Source organism: Myxocyprinus asiaticus, chromosome 31 (genome assembly GCF_019703515.2).
Source record: "Myxocyprinus asiaticus isolate MX2 ecotype Aquarium Trade chromosome 31, UBuf_Myxa_2, whole genome shotgun sequence".
Classification (NCBI taxonomy): Eukaryota; Metazoa; Chordata; class Actinopteri; order Cypriniformes; family Catostomidae; genus Myxocyprinus; species Myxocyprinus asiaticus.
This window is the reverse complement of record NC_059374.1, coordinates 12611407-12628466: the sequence shown is the minus strand read 5'-3', so window position 1 is coordinate 12628466 and position 17060 is coordinate 12611407. Positions and strand designations below refer to the sequence as shown.

At 39.9% G+C, this 17060-nt stretch overlaps 2 protein-coding genes across 20 annotated transcripts in view; one reads left to right on the top strand and one right to left on the bottom strand.

The window, feature by feature from the left end:
- Positions 1–3931, bottom strand: part of rcbtb2 (regulator of chromosome condensation (RCC1) and BTB (POZ) domain containing protein 2) — a 42584-nt gene extending 38653 nt beyond the window's left edge. For 4 of the 10 annotated variants that reach the window (XR_007894092.1, XR_007894093.1, XM_051664889.1 and 1 more), the window contains exons 1-2: positions 3446–3930; positions 2355–2486 (exon numbers count right to left, since the gene is read on the bottom strand). Coding sequence is in view for 7 of the 10 variants with exons in the window: in XM_051664889.1 (XP_051520849.1) it covers positions 2355–2480 (126 nt within the window). In the remaining 3 variants the exon portion in view is untranslated. Of the gene's footprint in view, positions 1–2354; positions 2487–3445 lie in introns of all 10 variants that reach the window. The other 6 variants (XR_007894091.1, XM_051664892.1, XM_051664891.1 and 3 more) reach the window with 3 other exon arrangements.
- Positions 1–16130, top strand: part of cysltr2b (cysteinyl leukotriene receptor 2b) — an 81050-nt gene extending 64920 nt beyond the window's left edge. For 7 of the 10 annotated variants that reach the window (XM_051664902.1, XM_051664901.1, XM_051664903.1 and 4 more), the window contains one exon: positions 14296–16129. In XM_051664902.1, the coding sequence (XP_051520862.1) occupies positions 14313–15335 (1023 nt within the window). In that variant the 5' untranslated portion in view covers positions 14296–14312 and the 3' untranslated portion in view covers positions 15336–16129. Of the gene's footprint in view, positions 1–10050; positions 10172–14295 lie in introns of those variants that run through there. The other 3 variants (XM_051664909.1, XM_051664908.1, XM_051664900.1) reach the window with 3 other exon arrangements.
- Positions 16131–17060: the final 930 nt, after the last annotated feature.

Sequence of the window (17060 nt, the reverse complement as noted above, 5' to 3'; positions counted from 1 at the left end):
TTCAACAAATCAATGTAATATCTTCTTCTTTTATACAACACCTCAACAACACACTAGTGATCAGTTGTTCATGAACGATCCGTTCATTTGAACGAATCTTTTATAGGACTTGAAAGAACGAGTAATCTCAGAGACTGATTCGTTCATTTTGTCGTGGCCACAAATGCGCAAAATCCATGCTCTTGTTTCATTCATTTGACACGGGACAGCTGTAAATTGCATTTATAAAGCAAGATGCCTTAAGTTCAAGCCCAGTCCTAAACTTTATAACTACAAAAAGCTATGAGGAAACCCAATATTATTGACTTGACTACTGAATTGATTTTCAATAAACCGTCATTTATTTTGATGATGCATCCCTTTGTTGTATGATTTCTGTCTTTCTTATGAACTGTAGACCCAAATCAAGTAAGCTGTAAAGAGAAAAATGAATGAAAGACTAGTAAGTGAGTGCATTTACATGCACGTTCATGCTTAATAATACGACAATGTGTGTGGTCATGTAAACACAATAAACCGCATTCCTTTATCAGCGTAAAGGCCATAAATGGCTTATGAATAACCCGTTCGACACGGGTAGATTTTTGCCCATTACGCCGATTTCGCGTGCCATGTAAACACCTTACCCCGTGTTTTTACCGGCTCATCCAATGTGCGGACGTGTATGTCAAAAGTAGAGACTAATACGGTTATGTCAAATGTCATGTAAACGCAGGTTTCTTGCCTTGTCAGATTTCTTAAATAAGCTGATTTTAGAGAGAAATCAGCGTATTGGTGTGCATGTAAACGGGCTCATTGTCACTTGTGAACAAATCGTTTGTCTTCTTTTCGGAGCCTAGTGGCGGTCACGTGACAAATGAACGAAAGACTCAGATCCGAAAGACTCAGTTTCCGATTCTGTTTCCTGTAGAGCCTATGTGGATGTCACGTGACAAATGAATGAAATTACTTGAATAAAAATTTGTTCATTTTGCTGAACGAGATTCAAAGCACCCCCCAGTGGACTCAATTGTAACTGCGAGATGTGGTGAGAGAATTAGAGGGAACAGTGTGTAATTCAGCACTGCTAACAGCAGGCAAATGCAAAAATGGAAATTCATTTTTTATATTCAAGTAGCGTTTTTAACATTTGACTAGATGGTGCAGAACGTTTACTCGATTACTTGTGCACATCCATAGAATGGACACAACTTAATTTTTCTAAATTTTTTCCTTCAAACTTTTTTGTCACATGTTGGTTACACCACATGACTTGATTTGGACAAATGACATGCCCAAATGTTTTTCAAATATCAATATTTTAAAACAAATTTGTTTCACAGAAATAATAATATAATAGTATTCTCAACTTCTTATGTCCATAGACATATATGGCAGTAGTAGTAAGAGTAGTATGCCATTCCGATCTCAGCCTCACTTTCACATTCTTCTTCTTTGGTTTTCGGTGGTTCACATTCTTTGTGCATATCGCCACCTACTGGGCAGGAAGGATAATTTATAGTAAAAAAGGACTTAAATCTTGATCTGTTTCTCACCCATCATATCGCTTCTGAAGAAATGGATTTAACCACTGGAGTTTTATGGATTACTTTTATGATGCCTTTTTGTGCTTTTTGGAACTTCAGAGTGCTGGTCACCATTCACTTGCATTATATGGACCTTTGTTTGTGTACAGCAGAAGAAAGAAAGTCATAAACATCTGGAATGGCATGAGGGTGAGTAAATGATGAGAGAATTTTCATTTTTGAGTGAACTATTCCTTTAACAGATCCCGAACAAAAACATGAGCATCACATCAATGACCCACATAACAAAACTTAACTCCTCTGTTATTGCAGCACTACAATCATGTTTGTACTGCATTCCTAATGACACTTTCCGTTGTCACCTTAGTACTTGTTACTTGCTAATGTGTTGTCACAACACAAGATTGAAACTTTCTTGAGAATCGCTTTGGTAAGAAAGTATCTATTGGAAAAAATAAACATATGTACCTTCAGGTTTTATGTGATGATAAACCTAGAAAAGCATCAGAGGAAAACAGAACTTGAAAAAAGAAGTGTCCAGGCTCAGGACATGCAGCAGAGATCCTCTCAGGAAACAAACAAGACTTGAGTTAGTATTACAGGCCTATATATAGCTTCATTCTATCAGATTAGAAGCAGCAACCCAAGATCACTCCATCTTTGTCTCCGTCTCTTTCCTATCAGCATGTGTGTGTGTTTGAGACAGACAGACTGCATGTTATCCACCCAAATGTTTGCCAGAACTCAGAATCTGAATGATCCCACATGATTCCATTGAATGTATAGTTCATTAATTCTCTCTAAAGTTGGTCCAGCATCTGTCCATACCTCATCGTTGATGGTAACGTAGATTGCCTCATTGCCAGCGCTGCCGAACACACAGGCTTGACGGATGAGCCGCAGTTCCTCAGGGGGCAGGAGGGCGAACACTGGCCACTTTCCCACGTCAAGCATACTACTCTGTGAAATAAAATAAACAAAGAGAATGCATAAACTCACATAAGCATTTATATATATAATATAAGTTGTGCCGTAAAACCTGCGCAAGACGTGTTATGATATCTGCAACATATGTAAATGTATAGCCACATTTGAACATAAAAGCAGAAAACTGTGAGTCATTCTCAAATTAAACAAAGAGCTACATTACAGTAGCAACAACGTGCCATGGGATTCCCATGGTTAGTAGACATGGTACCATGGAAATACCATGTTTTTCTGTACCATTGCAATAATATGGCACTCTTTGAAGTACCTTGGAGATGACATGATATATGAATATGATAATCATTCAGTATCATGGTATATATATCAAAGTACCATGGTATTACCATCTGACACCTCACTGGTACCACCATGGCACAACCACAGTACTTTTTATTACTGTAAATTAGACTAGAAATGAAATATTTGTCTCTTAAAATAATAATACGAACTTTGTTTTAATATTCACACTTCAAGTTAGCATCACAGCTGCTAGTTAGCCTAACACTTTCAGTGAAGAACATACATCACTTATCCACTAAAATATAACCTAACATGTAAACAGTGTCCTAAAGGTTGTCGTTATACAACTAGTCACTTTTAAAAAGTCTAATTCAATGTTTATGTAAATAAAATCACGTCAGTCAGTTTGTTGTTATTCGGCTGTCAGCTATGAAGCTAACTATGTTTACATTCATAACCCATCCGTTTAAAGATGCTGAAAGATGAGTGGAGACCACAAACCTGCATAACCTCAAGTTAAGATGCTATTTACACTGAGAGCAGGTTAAAGCAGTTGTTATGACATAACTAGAAGTGTTTAAATGAGTAAAAGCAAGCTGAAGCTAATAAGCTGGCTATTTGGACGTCATACAGGAGAAGTGTTAATCAAACTCACAGTGAGGTTTTATGATAAAAACTCTCAAAATGTTTACCTTGTGTTAATCTGAAATCCACTGTCTTCATTCCTGGCGGCTGAAGGTAATACAGTAGTCAAGCTTTCAGTTTTGTGGCTATGAGGGGATTGTGGATTTGTGTGCAGTCTCAGCTGGCAGTGTCATATGGGTGGATTTCAGGCAAACTTCCCTTACTAAAATTACAAAATATTTCCATCAAAATCACATCACTGTATAACCATAATAATATGGTTGAATGTTAAATATTAAAAACGATACACTTTGTGTCTGTGAAATATTCACAATTATATTCAATTAATGCACCATTAACAAAAACTACCAAAAAGTAGACTACCATGTTAAAGCACTTTCCCTCGTTGATTAAAGTAATCATGGCTGAAACTGAAAGATGCTGCAGCCAAGTATGGGCATGTACTATGGTAGTTCCATGGTTTAAGTACCTAAGAGCACCATTTACAGTAAATATAATGGGCATGAATATGTTAATCATCTAGTCCCACGGTACAATAAATTCCTTCCTGCCCACTAGGTGGCGATATGCACGAAGAATGCGAATCGCCAAAAACAAAAGAAGAAGAATGTGAAAGTTAAAGTGGAAATTTATAGTAAAAAGGACTTAAATATTAATCTATTTCTCACCCACACCTATCATATCGCTTCTTAAAATATGGATTTAACCACTGGAGTCTTATGGATTACTTTTATGCAGCCTTTATATGCTTTTGGAGCTTCATATTTTACCCATTTACTGGGATTGTGAGGACCTACAGAGCTGAAATATTCTTCTAAAAATCTTTGTTTGTGTTCAGCAGAAGAAAGAAAGTTGTACACATATTAGATGGCATGAGGGTGAGTAAATGATGAGAGAATTTTCATTTTTGGGTGAACTATCGCTTTAAAAATATGAGTAAAAGAGGTCACATTTAATATTTTACATGGTATAATCCAGTTAAAAGTATATTAGAGTGATTTCATTTACATATTGATTATTCCTGTAATGTGTATTCTTTTTTGGAATTGGGGATACATAATGATTTTTTTGGGTGTTTATTGGCAATTTTATCAGAAGAGAAACTGATATTATATTCAGGCTGAATGATTTTGATATACAGTATGTATATATTATTCCGATGACAATAATAATAATAATTGTATTTTTCTTGTACAACTTTTTATTATTTTGGAAAAATGTCATACACAAGAAGAAATGGTCAGGCTCCAAGCCAAATTTCATTCACTTCCTCCAGGAGACCAAGGACTATAACACCTGTTTGGAAAACATTGTCAATAAAAAAGCGAATAAAGAAGACTTTATTATTTCATGAATAAAGAATATTTGATGAATGAATGGATGCTAAAAACAACAACAACAACAACAACAGCAACAAAAAAAACTATTTCTCAGGCTTTTTTTTTTGTCAAAAAAGTAAATTTCTGTATAGTTTTGACAACAAAAGGCTATTAAATGTGGAAATTGAAACTTTCCGCAGTTATTGCCAAGAGAAAAGGCAACAGCTCATTTAATGACAGCTCTATATCAGGCGCTAGTTGTTACAATTTATGGTGTAAGTTGTCATAAAGGGAACCTGCTGAAAATAATTAATTTTTTTAATATTTGAAATATTATCTAAAGTAAAATATATGTATATATATATATATATATATATATATATATATATATATATATATATATATATATATATATATATATATATTTTATACCCTATATATATATATTAATACCCTATTATAGGGTATTAAATGGCTTTTCTGTCATATTTAAACAGTAAAACAATTTAAATAATTTATGATACTGCAAAAGAAAAAAAAGAGAAAAACAGCAAACTTTTTCACTGTCAGCTGATTTTGCATTTATCAATATGGGATCTCCTTAAAACAATGTGAGAAGCATACATTTGTGAAAGGGGGGTGAGGGGGGAAAAGCTTATGCTAATAAATCTAAATAAACCCAAGATGTCGATTTGATCATTCCATTCAATTAATTTTCTGTTCATGTAATTTCTCTCTGTGTTGATTTTATTATAAGTTTTAACAGTTTTAAATGTTTGGATAGGCTACTTTAAAAATTATGTCTGTTTGGAAACACTAAGCATATTTTAATAGCTCAAAAATGTACTTAACATTACAGAATCAGGTTGATTTCAATCTGATAACATGTTTCAAATGCCCCCCAAAATGTTAAATGCAACAAAAGAGGATAAAATAAACATGTTCTGATGAACCAGTTGACTATTTGGATTTGTTTACTGAATTTTGTTTTCACACTTAGGTAAGACTGACCCCAAACAGAAGCAAATGCTCTATAATCACTTTTCCCAAAGGTGCATTATGGTCAAATGGAAGATTAAAGCTGGGTTGATTATATCAGATGAAAATTTCTTTTAAATGTATTCCAAAGTAAATCTCAACATTGATAAAATAAACATTTCTGAGTAATGAGATTTTATTGGAAGTGGCATCAGTTTTAATGCATCCTTGTCAGGTTCTATGGCTGATCTGTTTGGTGAGTCTGTTCTGTGTCTGTGTGTTCCCATATTCCCTGTGTTTTCCCATATTTTTTTTTTTTTCGTTTGCCATGTGCTGGCAGCCAGTGTGGGGTTTACCAGCAGGGGTTACAGCCCTGCTAGCCCATTGTCTGATTTGCATCACCTTTGTCTTGTTTTGTTAATTACACTCCATCCCTATCTAACACCCTTGTGTGTGTTGTTTTGTGCCAGATTGTCTTGTGCTTTCAGCCAAGCTGTTGTGCCTCATCTGTCAGTCAGTCAGTTTGTTTGTTATGCTTTCTTCTGCCTTGTCTGTTTGTCTCTTGCCATCCCTAACATCCCTACTCTACCCGGTCATCAATCTCACCATTTCCCTTCTGGCCCCTCTCTGCTCTCCCCGGTTGCTGTTCCTGTGGATTACGATTTACCTCTTTGTCTGCTCTGGTTTCATCAGTTCCCGTCTGCACCGTGCTCTTCTCCACTGGCTGCTCTACTCTCCAGTCGGTCGACAGGTTCTCCTGGTGTCTTCCTGGAAACTTCTCCCAGCCTGCTGTTCAGTGGCACATCCCTCAGCCCCATCCACTCCACTTCCCGGGACTTCCCAGCCACACTCACCCTCCTTGACTCCCTGGTTTCCCTTGGTGGTTTTGTTGTGGTTTTGTTGTGGTATGCCACCTCATCTTCCCAAGTTGTTTGCTTTAGTTGAGAACCCAAGAAACTTGTTTGATATGCAGTAGTTTTTTTTGGGCACACCAATACTCCAGCTGTCTTCCAGGCTCTGGTCAATGACGTACTGCATGATTTGGTGAATCGGTTTGTGTTTGTGTATCTGGATGATATACTGATCTTCTCCCAGTCTTTCCAGGTACACATCCAGCACGTCCGCCAGGTCCTGCAGAGGCTGCTGGAGAACTAGCTCTTCGTCAAAGCAGAGAAGTGTCAATTTCATGCACAGTCAGTTCCATTCCTAGGGTTTGTCATTTCTGCAGGGGGAATCTGTATGGATCCGTCCAAGGTAATGGCCCTTTCTGGTTGGACAACCCCAGACTCTTGCAAGGCCCTGCAGAGGTTCCTGGGGTTTGCCAACTTTTATCGGCGCTTCATTAAGAACTACAGTCAGGTTGCTGCTCCTCTGACGGGTCTCACTTCCACCAAGCTTCAATTTAATTGGTTGCCGCAGGATCAAGTGGCGTTTGATAAATTGAAATCCCTATTTTCCTCAGCTCCCTTTCTTACTATTCCTGATCCAGCTTTGCATTTTGTGGTGGTGGATGCATCAAAGGTTGAGGTAGGGGCGGTTCTGTCACAGCATTTCGCCAAGGACAGAGAGACTCACCCTTGTTCCTTTTTCTCCCACATTTGTCGCAGGCAGAAACTACTACATCAGGAACAGGAAGCTGTTGGCAGTGAAGATGGCCCTGGAGGAGTGGCGTCACTGGTTGGAGGGAGCTAAGTAGCCATTTGTGGTCTGCACTGACCATAAAAACCTTGAGTATATTCACTCTGCTAAGAGGCTGAACTCTCGGCAGGCCCGCTGGGCACTCTTCTTTGGACAGTTCAAATTTACCATCTCATACTGACCTGGCTCCAAAAATTGAAAACCTGGTGCACTCTCTCGCATGTTTCTGGACCCGGAGCGGTCAGATTCCCCCGACACCATTATGCCACAGGACAGGGTGGTATTGTGGGCAGTCGAGGCTCAGGTTAAGAGGCCTGTCACCTGGGAGTCAGAAGGACTTCAGTGGTGGTTCACCAGAGATTCTGGTGGCTGGGATTGGTGGAGGACATCTGCCGGTTCATGTGGGCCTGTTCAGTCTGTGCCATTGGTAAGTCCTCCAATCACCCCCCTGCTGGCCTCCTTCAACCTCTACCCATCCCCTTTCACCCTGTTCCCATATTGCTCTTTATTTTGTGTGTGGCCTTCCCCCATCCAAGGGAAATAAGGTGGTGCTGATGGTTGTGGACCAGTTTTCCAAGGCAGCCCACTTAATTTCCCTTCCCAAATTGCCCTTGGCCCAAGAGACGGCGGTTGCTATCATGGATCACGCCTTCTGGATTCATGGCCTCCCAGTTGACGTGGTCTCCGACAGGGGCCCTCAGTTTGTCTCCCATTTCTGGAAGGAGTTTTACCAGCAGTTGGGGGCTTCGGTTGCGCTGTATTCCACCCTCAGACCAATGGTCAGACTGAGCGGCTCAAATAGGACCTTGGTAGGATGCTCCTGTGCCTGACCTCTCTGAATCCTGCCTCCTGGAGTCAGCAGCTCACCTGGGCTGAGTATGCTTACAACCCCCTCCCGGTGTCGTCCACAGGACTGTCCCCCTTCCAGTGTTGTTTGGGGTATCAACCACCTCTTTTTTCCTCCCAGGAGCTGGATGCCTTGGAGCCCTCTGTCCAGTTATTCATCAGATGCTGCCAACAGACCTGGAGGTGGGCAAGGGAGGCCCTTGTCCAGACAGGGAATGGACTAAGGCCCAGGCCGATGCCCACCGTTCGGTCCCTCCTGTCTACGTGGTAGGCCAGAAGGTCTGGCTTTCTAGTCAGGACCTTCCCCTAAAGTTTCCGGCTTGCAAACTTGCCCCCCATTTTGTCGGTCCCTATCCCATCACTAAAGTCCTGAGTCCAGTCTCTGTTAAAATCAAATCACCCCCTCCTCTCAACAGGGTTCACCCTTTTTTTCATGTTGCCCACATTAAACCCATCATTCGTTCCTCCCTTAATTCCTCTCCCCCTGCTCCCCTGCCTCCTCTCCGGATCGTTAATGGGGTTCCCACCTACATGGTCCAGAGGCTGCTGGATGTCAGGAGGAGGGGTCTTGGTTTGCAGTATCTGGTTGACTGGAAGGGATATGGACTTGAGAAGAGGTGTAGGGTCACAGCCCAGGACATTCTTGATCAGTTCCTCATCAACGATTTCCACCGTTAGTGGTCAGCCTGCATGGGAGCACCAGGTTCTGGGGTACTCTCAGGTCCTCTGGCTGATCTCTTTGGTGAGACTGTTCTGCATCTGTGTGTTCCCATATTCCCTTTGTGTTTCTTTGTTTTCATTTGCCACATGCTGGCAGTCGGTGTGGAGTTTCCTGGCAGGGGTTGCAGCCCTGCTAGCTTATTGTCTGATTTGCAGACAATGGGCTGTCTTGTGTGTGTTGTTTTGTGCCAGATTGTCTTGTGCTTTCAGCCAAGCGGTTGTGCCTTATCTGTTGGTTGGTCAGTTTGTTTGTTGTGCTTTCTTCTGCCTTGTCTGTTTGTCTCCTGTCATCCCAGACATCCCTACTCTACCCGGTCATCAGTCTCACCTTTTCCCTTCTGGCCCCTCTCTGCTCTCTTCTGGTTACCATTCCTGTAGATTACGACTTACCTCTCTGGTTCACGTCTGCCCCATGCTCTTCTCCACTGGCTGCTCTACTCTCCAGTCAGTCGACAGGTTCTCCTGGTGGCTTTCCAGAACATTCTCCCGGCCTGCTCTTCAGTGGCGCACCCCTCAGCCCCATCCACTCCACTTCCCAGGACTTGCTACAGCCACACTCACCCTCCTCGCCTCCCTGGTTTCCCTTGGTGGTTTTGTTGTGGTCTGCCACCTCATATTCCCAGTTGTTTGCTTTAGTTGAGAACCCAATAAACTCTGTTTATTTGATCTGCAGTGGTTTGAGTCCACCTCGTTCCTCCCCTCACACATCCCATAAAACCAACTTACTACGTTCGTATTCAGCATTCAGTAACAATTCTGGAGAGACACACGTCATAAACATTTTTGAGAATATTGTGCAAGGAAATCAAGGAAATTGCTTGACACATGCATGTATACAGACACAAACTGAGTTTATCTTGGATCAGAAAGCCATGCATACCATGCATAATGTATGGATTATGTACTGGGTTGTAAAATAATTAAAAATGGATAATGTTTACATAATAACATTAAATTGATTAATATCTTCAAATATATCATATCTACATATTCATATATTTTATAACTAGATCTACATAGCATATGTTATGTTTGTATATGCACAGTAAGTTATAAATAAAGATTGTGATACGTCAGCTAAAAGATCAAAGATAAGTGGGTGTGCCCTTTGGCCATGAGACCAGGAGAAAGTAAGTCAGTAATCCAGAGCTGCAGCAGTATGCAGAGCCATGCCTTTATACAGCTTCATTTCACTATTCACACTTTTCTCGTCTCCTCTTATACTGGACTTATAATAGTGAGATTTTGAATTATTTGGTTAACTTTTGATAGGTAAGTACTTGAGGACTTTTTGAAGAAAATGTAATAGTTTTGAGGTGGACTTGGGAAAGACTTTTAAATAGACTTTAAGATAATACAATTTAAAACTGTTTTATAAAACAATTAGATGGACCACTGACTGTAAGACACTTTCAGGACCATGAATTAACAATTATTTAATATAATGATAACAAAGTTAAAAGATGTTTCCACATTTTTATGTCTTGTACAGAAGAGTTATATTTTAGCATATTATGGTGCTTCATTTGTTGACAGAGACAAGGCAAAAGTAAATTTTGACTTTCTTTTCAGAAATATTGTGTCTTTAAGGCAGCAATCAAAACTTTGCAAGTTTAAACGCACTGTTTTAACAACTAACTTTAAAAAATTTAAACTTTCCAATGTCATGCAATGTTTGCATAAATCTGCTCAATGAGCGACACACATCAGGTTCAGCAGCGTTGCAGTGGAGGGTCACGTGAGTAAACGCGTCTGCTTTGCGTTGTTCGTGCTGTGCGGTTGAGCAGATGACAGCCTGCTTTCAGAACAATAGCGTACTTGCATGGTGTAAATATAAATAGTTACTGCTGCGATTATCAGGCTGGCATACAGGGTCCTTGGCGTTCCACACACACACAAGACGGTGACTCTCAAAATCAACATAATGAAAGGTGCACTCAGTCATTGTTTTCCTCATAACAATTTTTTACTCAATGAAATCAACAGTAATTTTTAAATATATGTATAAAATCGATCACTCACATGAGATGAAGACTCCATTTTAGTAACCTTATAAAAGTTGTTTTATTCTGCATTGATAGGGTCTGTCTGTTTTTCTGTCTTTCTGCTTGTCTGTCAGACTGTCTGTCTATCTATCTGTATGTCTTTTTTTCTTTTTTCTTTTTTTTCTTGTTGTAGACCCCTGCTGTTCATCCCTGCTGAAAAGACCAGCTAAAACGAGCTTAAACTAGATGGCTGGTTTTAGCTGGTCTCCCAGCCTAGCCAGGCTGGTCAGTTAGCTGGTTTCAGAGGGGGTTTGAACACTTTTTAGCTGGTCAGGCTGGGAGACCAGCTAAGATCATCCTGATTAGCCAAGACCACCCTGATCAGCTAAGACCATCCTGACCAGCCTGACCAGCTAAGACCAGCCTAACCAACTAAGTCCAGCCTGACCAGCTAAGATCAGCATGACCAGCCTGACCAGATAAGTCCAGCTAAGACCAGCCTGATCAGCTAAAAAAAAAAAGGATTCAAAACCCCTTTAAAACCAGCCTGACCAGCTATGACCAGGCTGGGTGACCAGCTAAAAGCAGCCAACCAGCTTATGCTGGTTTTAGCTGGTCTTTTCAACAGGGCAGCATTTAATGATTATTTCAGTAGCTTTGCAATATAAACATCAAGAACATACAATAATATGGTACCGTAGCACCATACACGTTTTTATAGGCATAAAACGCCACACTCAGTTTTATACAGTATTTAACTAGGGTCCCGGCTCCGTCTCTCTACCCACCAAGGGGTCCTTGGCCTGAAAATGGTTGAAGACCCCTACTCTACAAAGTTAGTTTAGTTTTTTGTTTTATCCCTGAACCAAGACCAACATTTCTAAAATTAACTCCTTCTAGAGCTTTCAAGCAACATCCACCAAACTTGGTACAGACCTTCAGACTTTTCTTGAATGTCTTTTCTCACTGACCAGGCTAACGATTTTTGCATAGCAGACAATCAATCAGTCAAAAATCCCAAAGACTGACATTGATTGAATTTTCAGTCATGGCCAAGACTCTTTAAACTCAAACTTTCAAAAGTTCAAATCCAAACAAACCCACAAAAGGCCCTTAACTGCTTTAAGTTTAATGGTGCATTCACGTCATGTCAGAATTACCGTAATTATGAGATTCTGAAGGTGTTTGCACATCGGACGTGTCTGACGGATATGGCACATTCTAAAATTCAAAACAATTGTTTTCTATGAATGTACACACACCACCGCCACCGCCTGGCGTCTGTCGGCAGTGCCCAGCTATGACTCCGGAGGCTGCTCAAATTTCTGGTACACCAAGGAGCGCAACTCGCATAGTTTTTTTATTTTTATTAAATTCAACCCAAATCATAATCAAAGGACATTGATTATTTACTCTAGCCATCACTGAATGAAATATTGTGGATATGTTTCTTTCATGTAGACTACACAATGTGTTGTCAGTTACAAGTATGTCTTTTGAGGTTTGACAGCTTGTATGAAGCCCATTTAATGCTACATATAGAGAAACTGCATAATTAATGTCACTTTTTCTAATTTTTCAGTTTGCGCGGTTACAACCGTTTCATACACTAACTTGCAAACTCATCAACGTCACCAGAAAAATCTTGGTAACTTCTGTCTGTACTGTCTGCCACCTGAACCACATCGATGTGCCCTGTGTTTGATACCTGTGACATGTACGACCCGCGACGCGAGTCGCAACATGGCGCATCTCGTCTGGTGTGTGACCGCCTTGACTTGTAAAAAGCGTTCATGTCTTCGTAGAACTTGTAATTATAACTTGTTAACTCTGAGATCGACTTGACTGTTGTCACGACATGTAAAAGAACCAGTGTGGCAGTGGCCTCGACAGTTAAAGGGAGTGAACCCATATTTCTGTTTGATATGCCATTTTATTATGCATTGATGCCTGGAGCATTTTTATTTATTTTATGTTCTTAAACATTTTGCAAGAACATACTGAGGTTAATTAATAAATTAATGTAGTGATAAACATTTTGCTGTTATAAACAACAAAACCGTTTTGGCATTATACAGTAAGTGATGCTATAGATACACATAACTTACGAGGTCTGAGGATGTGAATAGCTCCAAGTAGAATCTACGAGTTGCCATCTCACAATTACAGTAATTCCGACATGATGTGAACGCACCATTCTACTACTTCTCTCTTTCTCTCTCTCTCTCTCACACTCTCTTTATCCTTTATCCATCCGTCCACCCATCCATCCATCTGACGTTTATTTGACTATCTATGTGACAGCCTGTCTGAATATTTATCTAGCTACCTGGCTGTTTAATGTCTGTATATTTAGCAAATTTCTAAATTTTAAAACTAGTTTAAAATTTCAGACAACTTTGCCCAGCCAACATCAAAATTAGCCCTCTAATATAATGTACTTTGAAACGCTAGAGTGCGTTCTGAGCGTGGTTCGCTTCGTGGCCATCGTTAAACCGTTCAGATACATACACTGGCAAAGTTCTCAGAGGGCATGGATAATATGCTTCATTATCTGGCTGATTGTGTCAGTGGCCTCCATCCCGCTTCTTAGAGCAGGAACTTATCAGGACAAGTTTGGAAAGACAAGATGCCTGGAATTGGACTCATCTGTGCTTAAGACCATTATCGTATTGAATCGGAGTGTCATGTGTTTGGCTTTTGTGTTGCCCTTTGCGGTCATCTCAGTATGTTACATTTATGCAGCCTTCTACTTGCTAAAGCTAAGGAAGGCCAGGCCAAATCAAAGATCTCGGCACTTGACACTGGCGTTTACACCCTGATGTAAATCGTAAATGCGGCTGCACGATTGCTGTAGCAAAGCTGATAGCCACAGTCTGGCAGCTGATTAATATTGTGGAGGATGAGAGATTAAGAGATTAAATGGGCATTGCGATGAATATGCATGTGGAGACTAGTTTCAATTAGTCAACCTCCCACGCAAACTTAGCAAACCATTTAATGTTACTTGAATTGGTGCTATTTTAGTGCATTTCTATCTTTAAACTGTGGAAGGCTGTGTTTGTAAAATGTTAATACATCATTATTGTTACATTTTGTTTTGTTTTCTTTCTTAAGAAGGAAATAAATGCATTTTGACAGGAAAAGAAATATAAAGGCTATAAAGTCCAATTTCAACACTTTCAAAATCTGCGATTAGTCTTGATTAACTATGAAAAATGATGCGATTAGTCAACTTTTTAATCGACTGACATCACTAGTATAAATAAATATATGTGTGATGTTTGGCATGTTACATCACATACTTAATGGTTAATAACAGTTTTTAAAGATCTGTTGAATGTATTGGACACCATTGATCTGAGGGTTAATTTTTTTTACCTCAATCATGTGTGGTCTTTGTGTTCACAGAATTCACCAACCCAACCATGAACCAGACAACTTTGTGGAACACCTCAAACAACTGCTCCATCAGTGAGTTCAAGCATAGCGTCTATCCAGCTGCTTATCTGTTCATCCTCACCTTTGGGCTTATTGGCAACCTCATATCTCTGTTCTTTTTCGTTAGCTTATGGAAAAGAAAGATGATGTTTTCTCCAGTCAACATCCTCATGCTCAATCTCTTAGTGTCAGATCTGATGCTGGTGTGCTCTCTGCCACTCCGAGCCGCCTACTATCTCATGGATTCCCACTGGGTCTTTGGAGACATCACCTGCCGGATCATGTCCTACGTCCTATACATTAACATGTACGGCAGCGTTTACTTCCTAATGGTTCTGAGCGTGGTTCGCTTCGTGGCCATCGTTAAACCGTTCAGATACATACACTGGCAAAGTTCTCAGAGGGCATGGATAATATGCTTCATTATCTGGTTGATTGTGTCAGTGGCCTCCATCCCGCTTCTTAGAGCAGGAACTTATCAGGACAAGTTTGGAAAGACAAGATGCCTGGAATTGGACTCATCTGTGCTTAAGACCATTATCGTATTGAATCGGAGTGTCATGTTTTTGGCTTTTGTGTTGCCCTTCGCGGTCATCTCAGTATGTTACATTTATGCAGCCTTCTACTTGCTAAAGCTAAGGAAGGCCAGGCCAAATCAAAGATCTCAATTAAATCACAAGAAGTCTTGCTCTCTTGTGATCATCGTGCTTCTCATTTTTCTCATATGCTTCATGCCGTATCATGTAGTCCGGACTCTCTTTTTGGAGGCTGAGATGGATGTTACAAAGAATGGCTATGGTGGGTCCTGTCATTACATTAAACGTTTGAGAGAGGCAGCTGTCATTACGCACTGTCTAGCTTCAGGAAACAGTTGCCTGGATCCATTGCTCTTCTTATTCGCAGGGGAAAACTTCATGAACTTTTGGCGTCAAAATATGCCGAGACGCCAGAGTTGTATAATAGAGCAGAATGTGAAAGTGTCGGAGAAGATACAGACAGCGTTCATATAGGGAGGCGGTTAAGACGGATGTGGTGTGCTTGGGACCTGTCGATACATGAGGGGGAACAGAAGTAAATTTCCCAAATACCTGAAGAGAAAGATGTTATCTGTGGTGGAAAACCCCATGCAATTCAGTGCTAATGGGGTATGAACCTGGTTAACCTCTTGTATGAAAGATTAAAAAATTAAAAAATACTATCTCAATCAATTGGTTCTCCTACATCAAAGAGATGAAATGAAGAGCAAATGGAGTCTTTTGCTTTGAGCAATACAAATTTCCTCTGTGCTTAATCTTGAAATGGCATCTGGCACATTAAAATGCTAAAAGATTTTTATAATCAGGGCTTCTTAACTTGGCACTTAATACACTGCAGCATTGCAAAGTTGTTTACAACCCTGCCTAAAAAGTAATGTTATTGTAGTTTTTGTAAGGACCTACCTGACAGTAAGTACATGTGTACTGTTCAAAAGAGTTGTTTTTTCTAATGTACCTACTACTCTAGAAAATAATTTTACAGTCAAAGCTCTTGTTTTGATTTTTGTATGTGTATGTTAGCACATTGCACAACTGAACGTGTAAGAAATTGCAGTTTTGCTACTTATGTAAATGTTGTAAATGTTTAAGAGGTAGTAAAATATAGGGTCTTTTTAAAGAATCTATCACAGAATTATAAATATGAATAATTATTTCTCGTTAATCAGGGTCAGATTAAAGCATACTAAATTTTTTCTTTACTTTTTATTTTAAAAAGTCTAGAACTGTAAAATGTAATTCTTTGTAATGTTAAAATAAAAGTATTTACAGTATATGTCTTCAAAATTATATTAAAAATGAATGGGCTCTATTTTTGTGAGTGTGCAAAACGCAGCATTATGCGCTAAAACTATATGCAACGTCTTATCAAATGTTCGTGATAGCGCTAATTCTAAGTGCAATTTTCATGCTAGCGCAAAGCACAAGTGGTCATGGGTGGGAATGTTTGCGCTATCTGTGGGTGTATGCGTGCAGACTGGGTGTATTGAATGGAAAAGGAGTGGCGCAAAGCGCAATTTTCCTCAGAAATAGGTCATTTCGCTAAGACGTTTCAAAGGCATTACTCTAAACTCATTTTCTGCATTTGCAGTTTGGAGTTTCCACCAGCAAGTGGTAATAAAATCCATTATACTTGACCCAGCCCATTAGCGCCTTGTGCACACAATTTCACCAAACCCACTTGCACCTATACTTATCGCATACTTGCACGAAAAAAAAAACTTACTGACCATTGACTTTGCGTGAATGACTTATGGCATAGCGCTGTGCAGGCACGTCGCTTGGTCAAAACATTCAGGTCTCGTGCCCCGAATAATTTTGGTCCAGCCCCAAATGTTTTTGTTTGAAATTTCAGATATTTGAGTGGCACTGAAGCGGGAGTTAAGTAAGTGTTGGTTATTACAGCAGTTTTCCTGCAAATGTAACTATATTCATCTGCCGTTTGGTGCTTTATACGCACTAAATATGCTTCCTCATCTGAAACGCATGATTCCAGCCTGGTTTTCTTTTAAAATTATGTCATCGAGGTGTTGGCGGAAGTGCCAACCAGGCTTGATGTGCACTGCTCTATCTCTGGAGCGCTTGCGTTGTCTGGGCTTCCCTCGAAATCTCGAGGCTTACCACAACACTATTGTGACCATTTGAATTCTACAAGAGACTATTTAGCAGACACAGGCCACTTCTATTAAAATGAATTGGAGA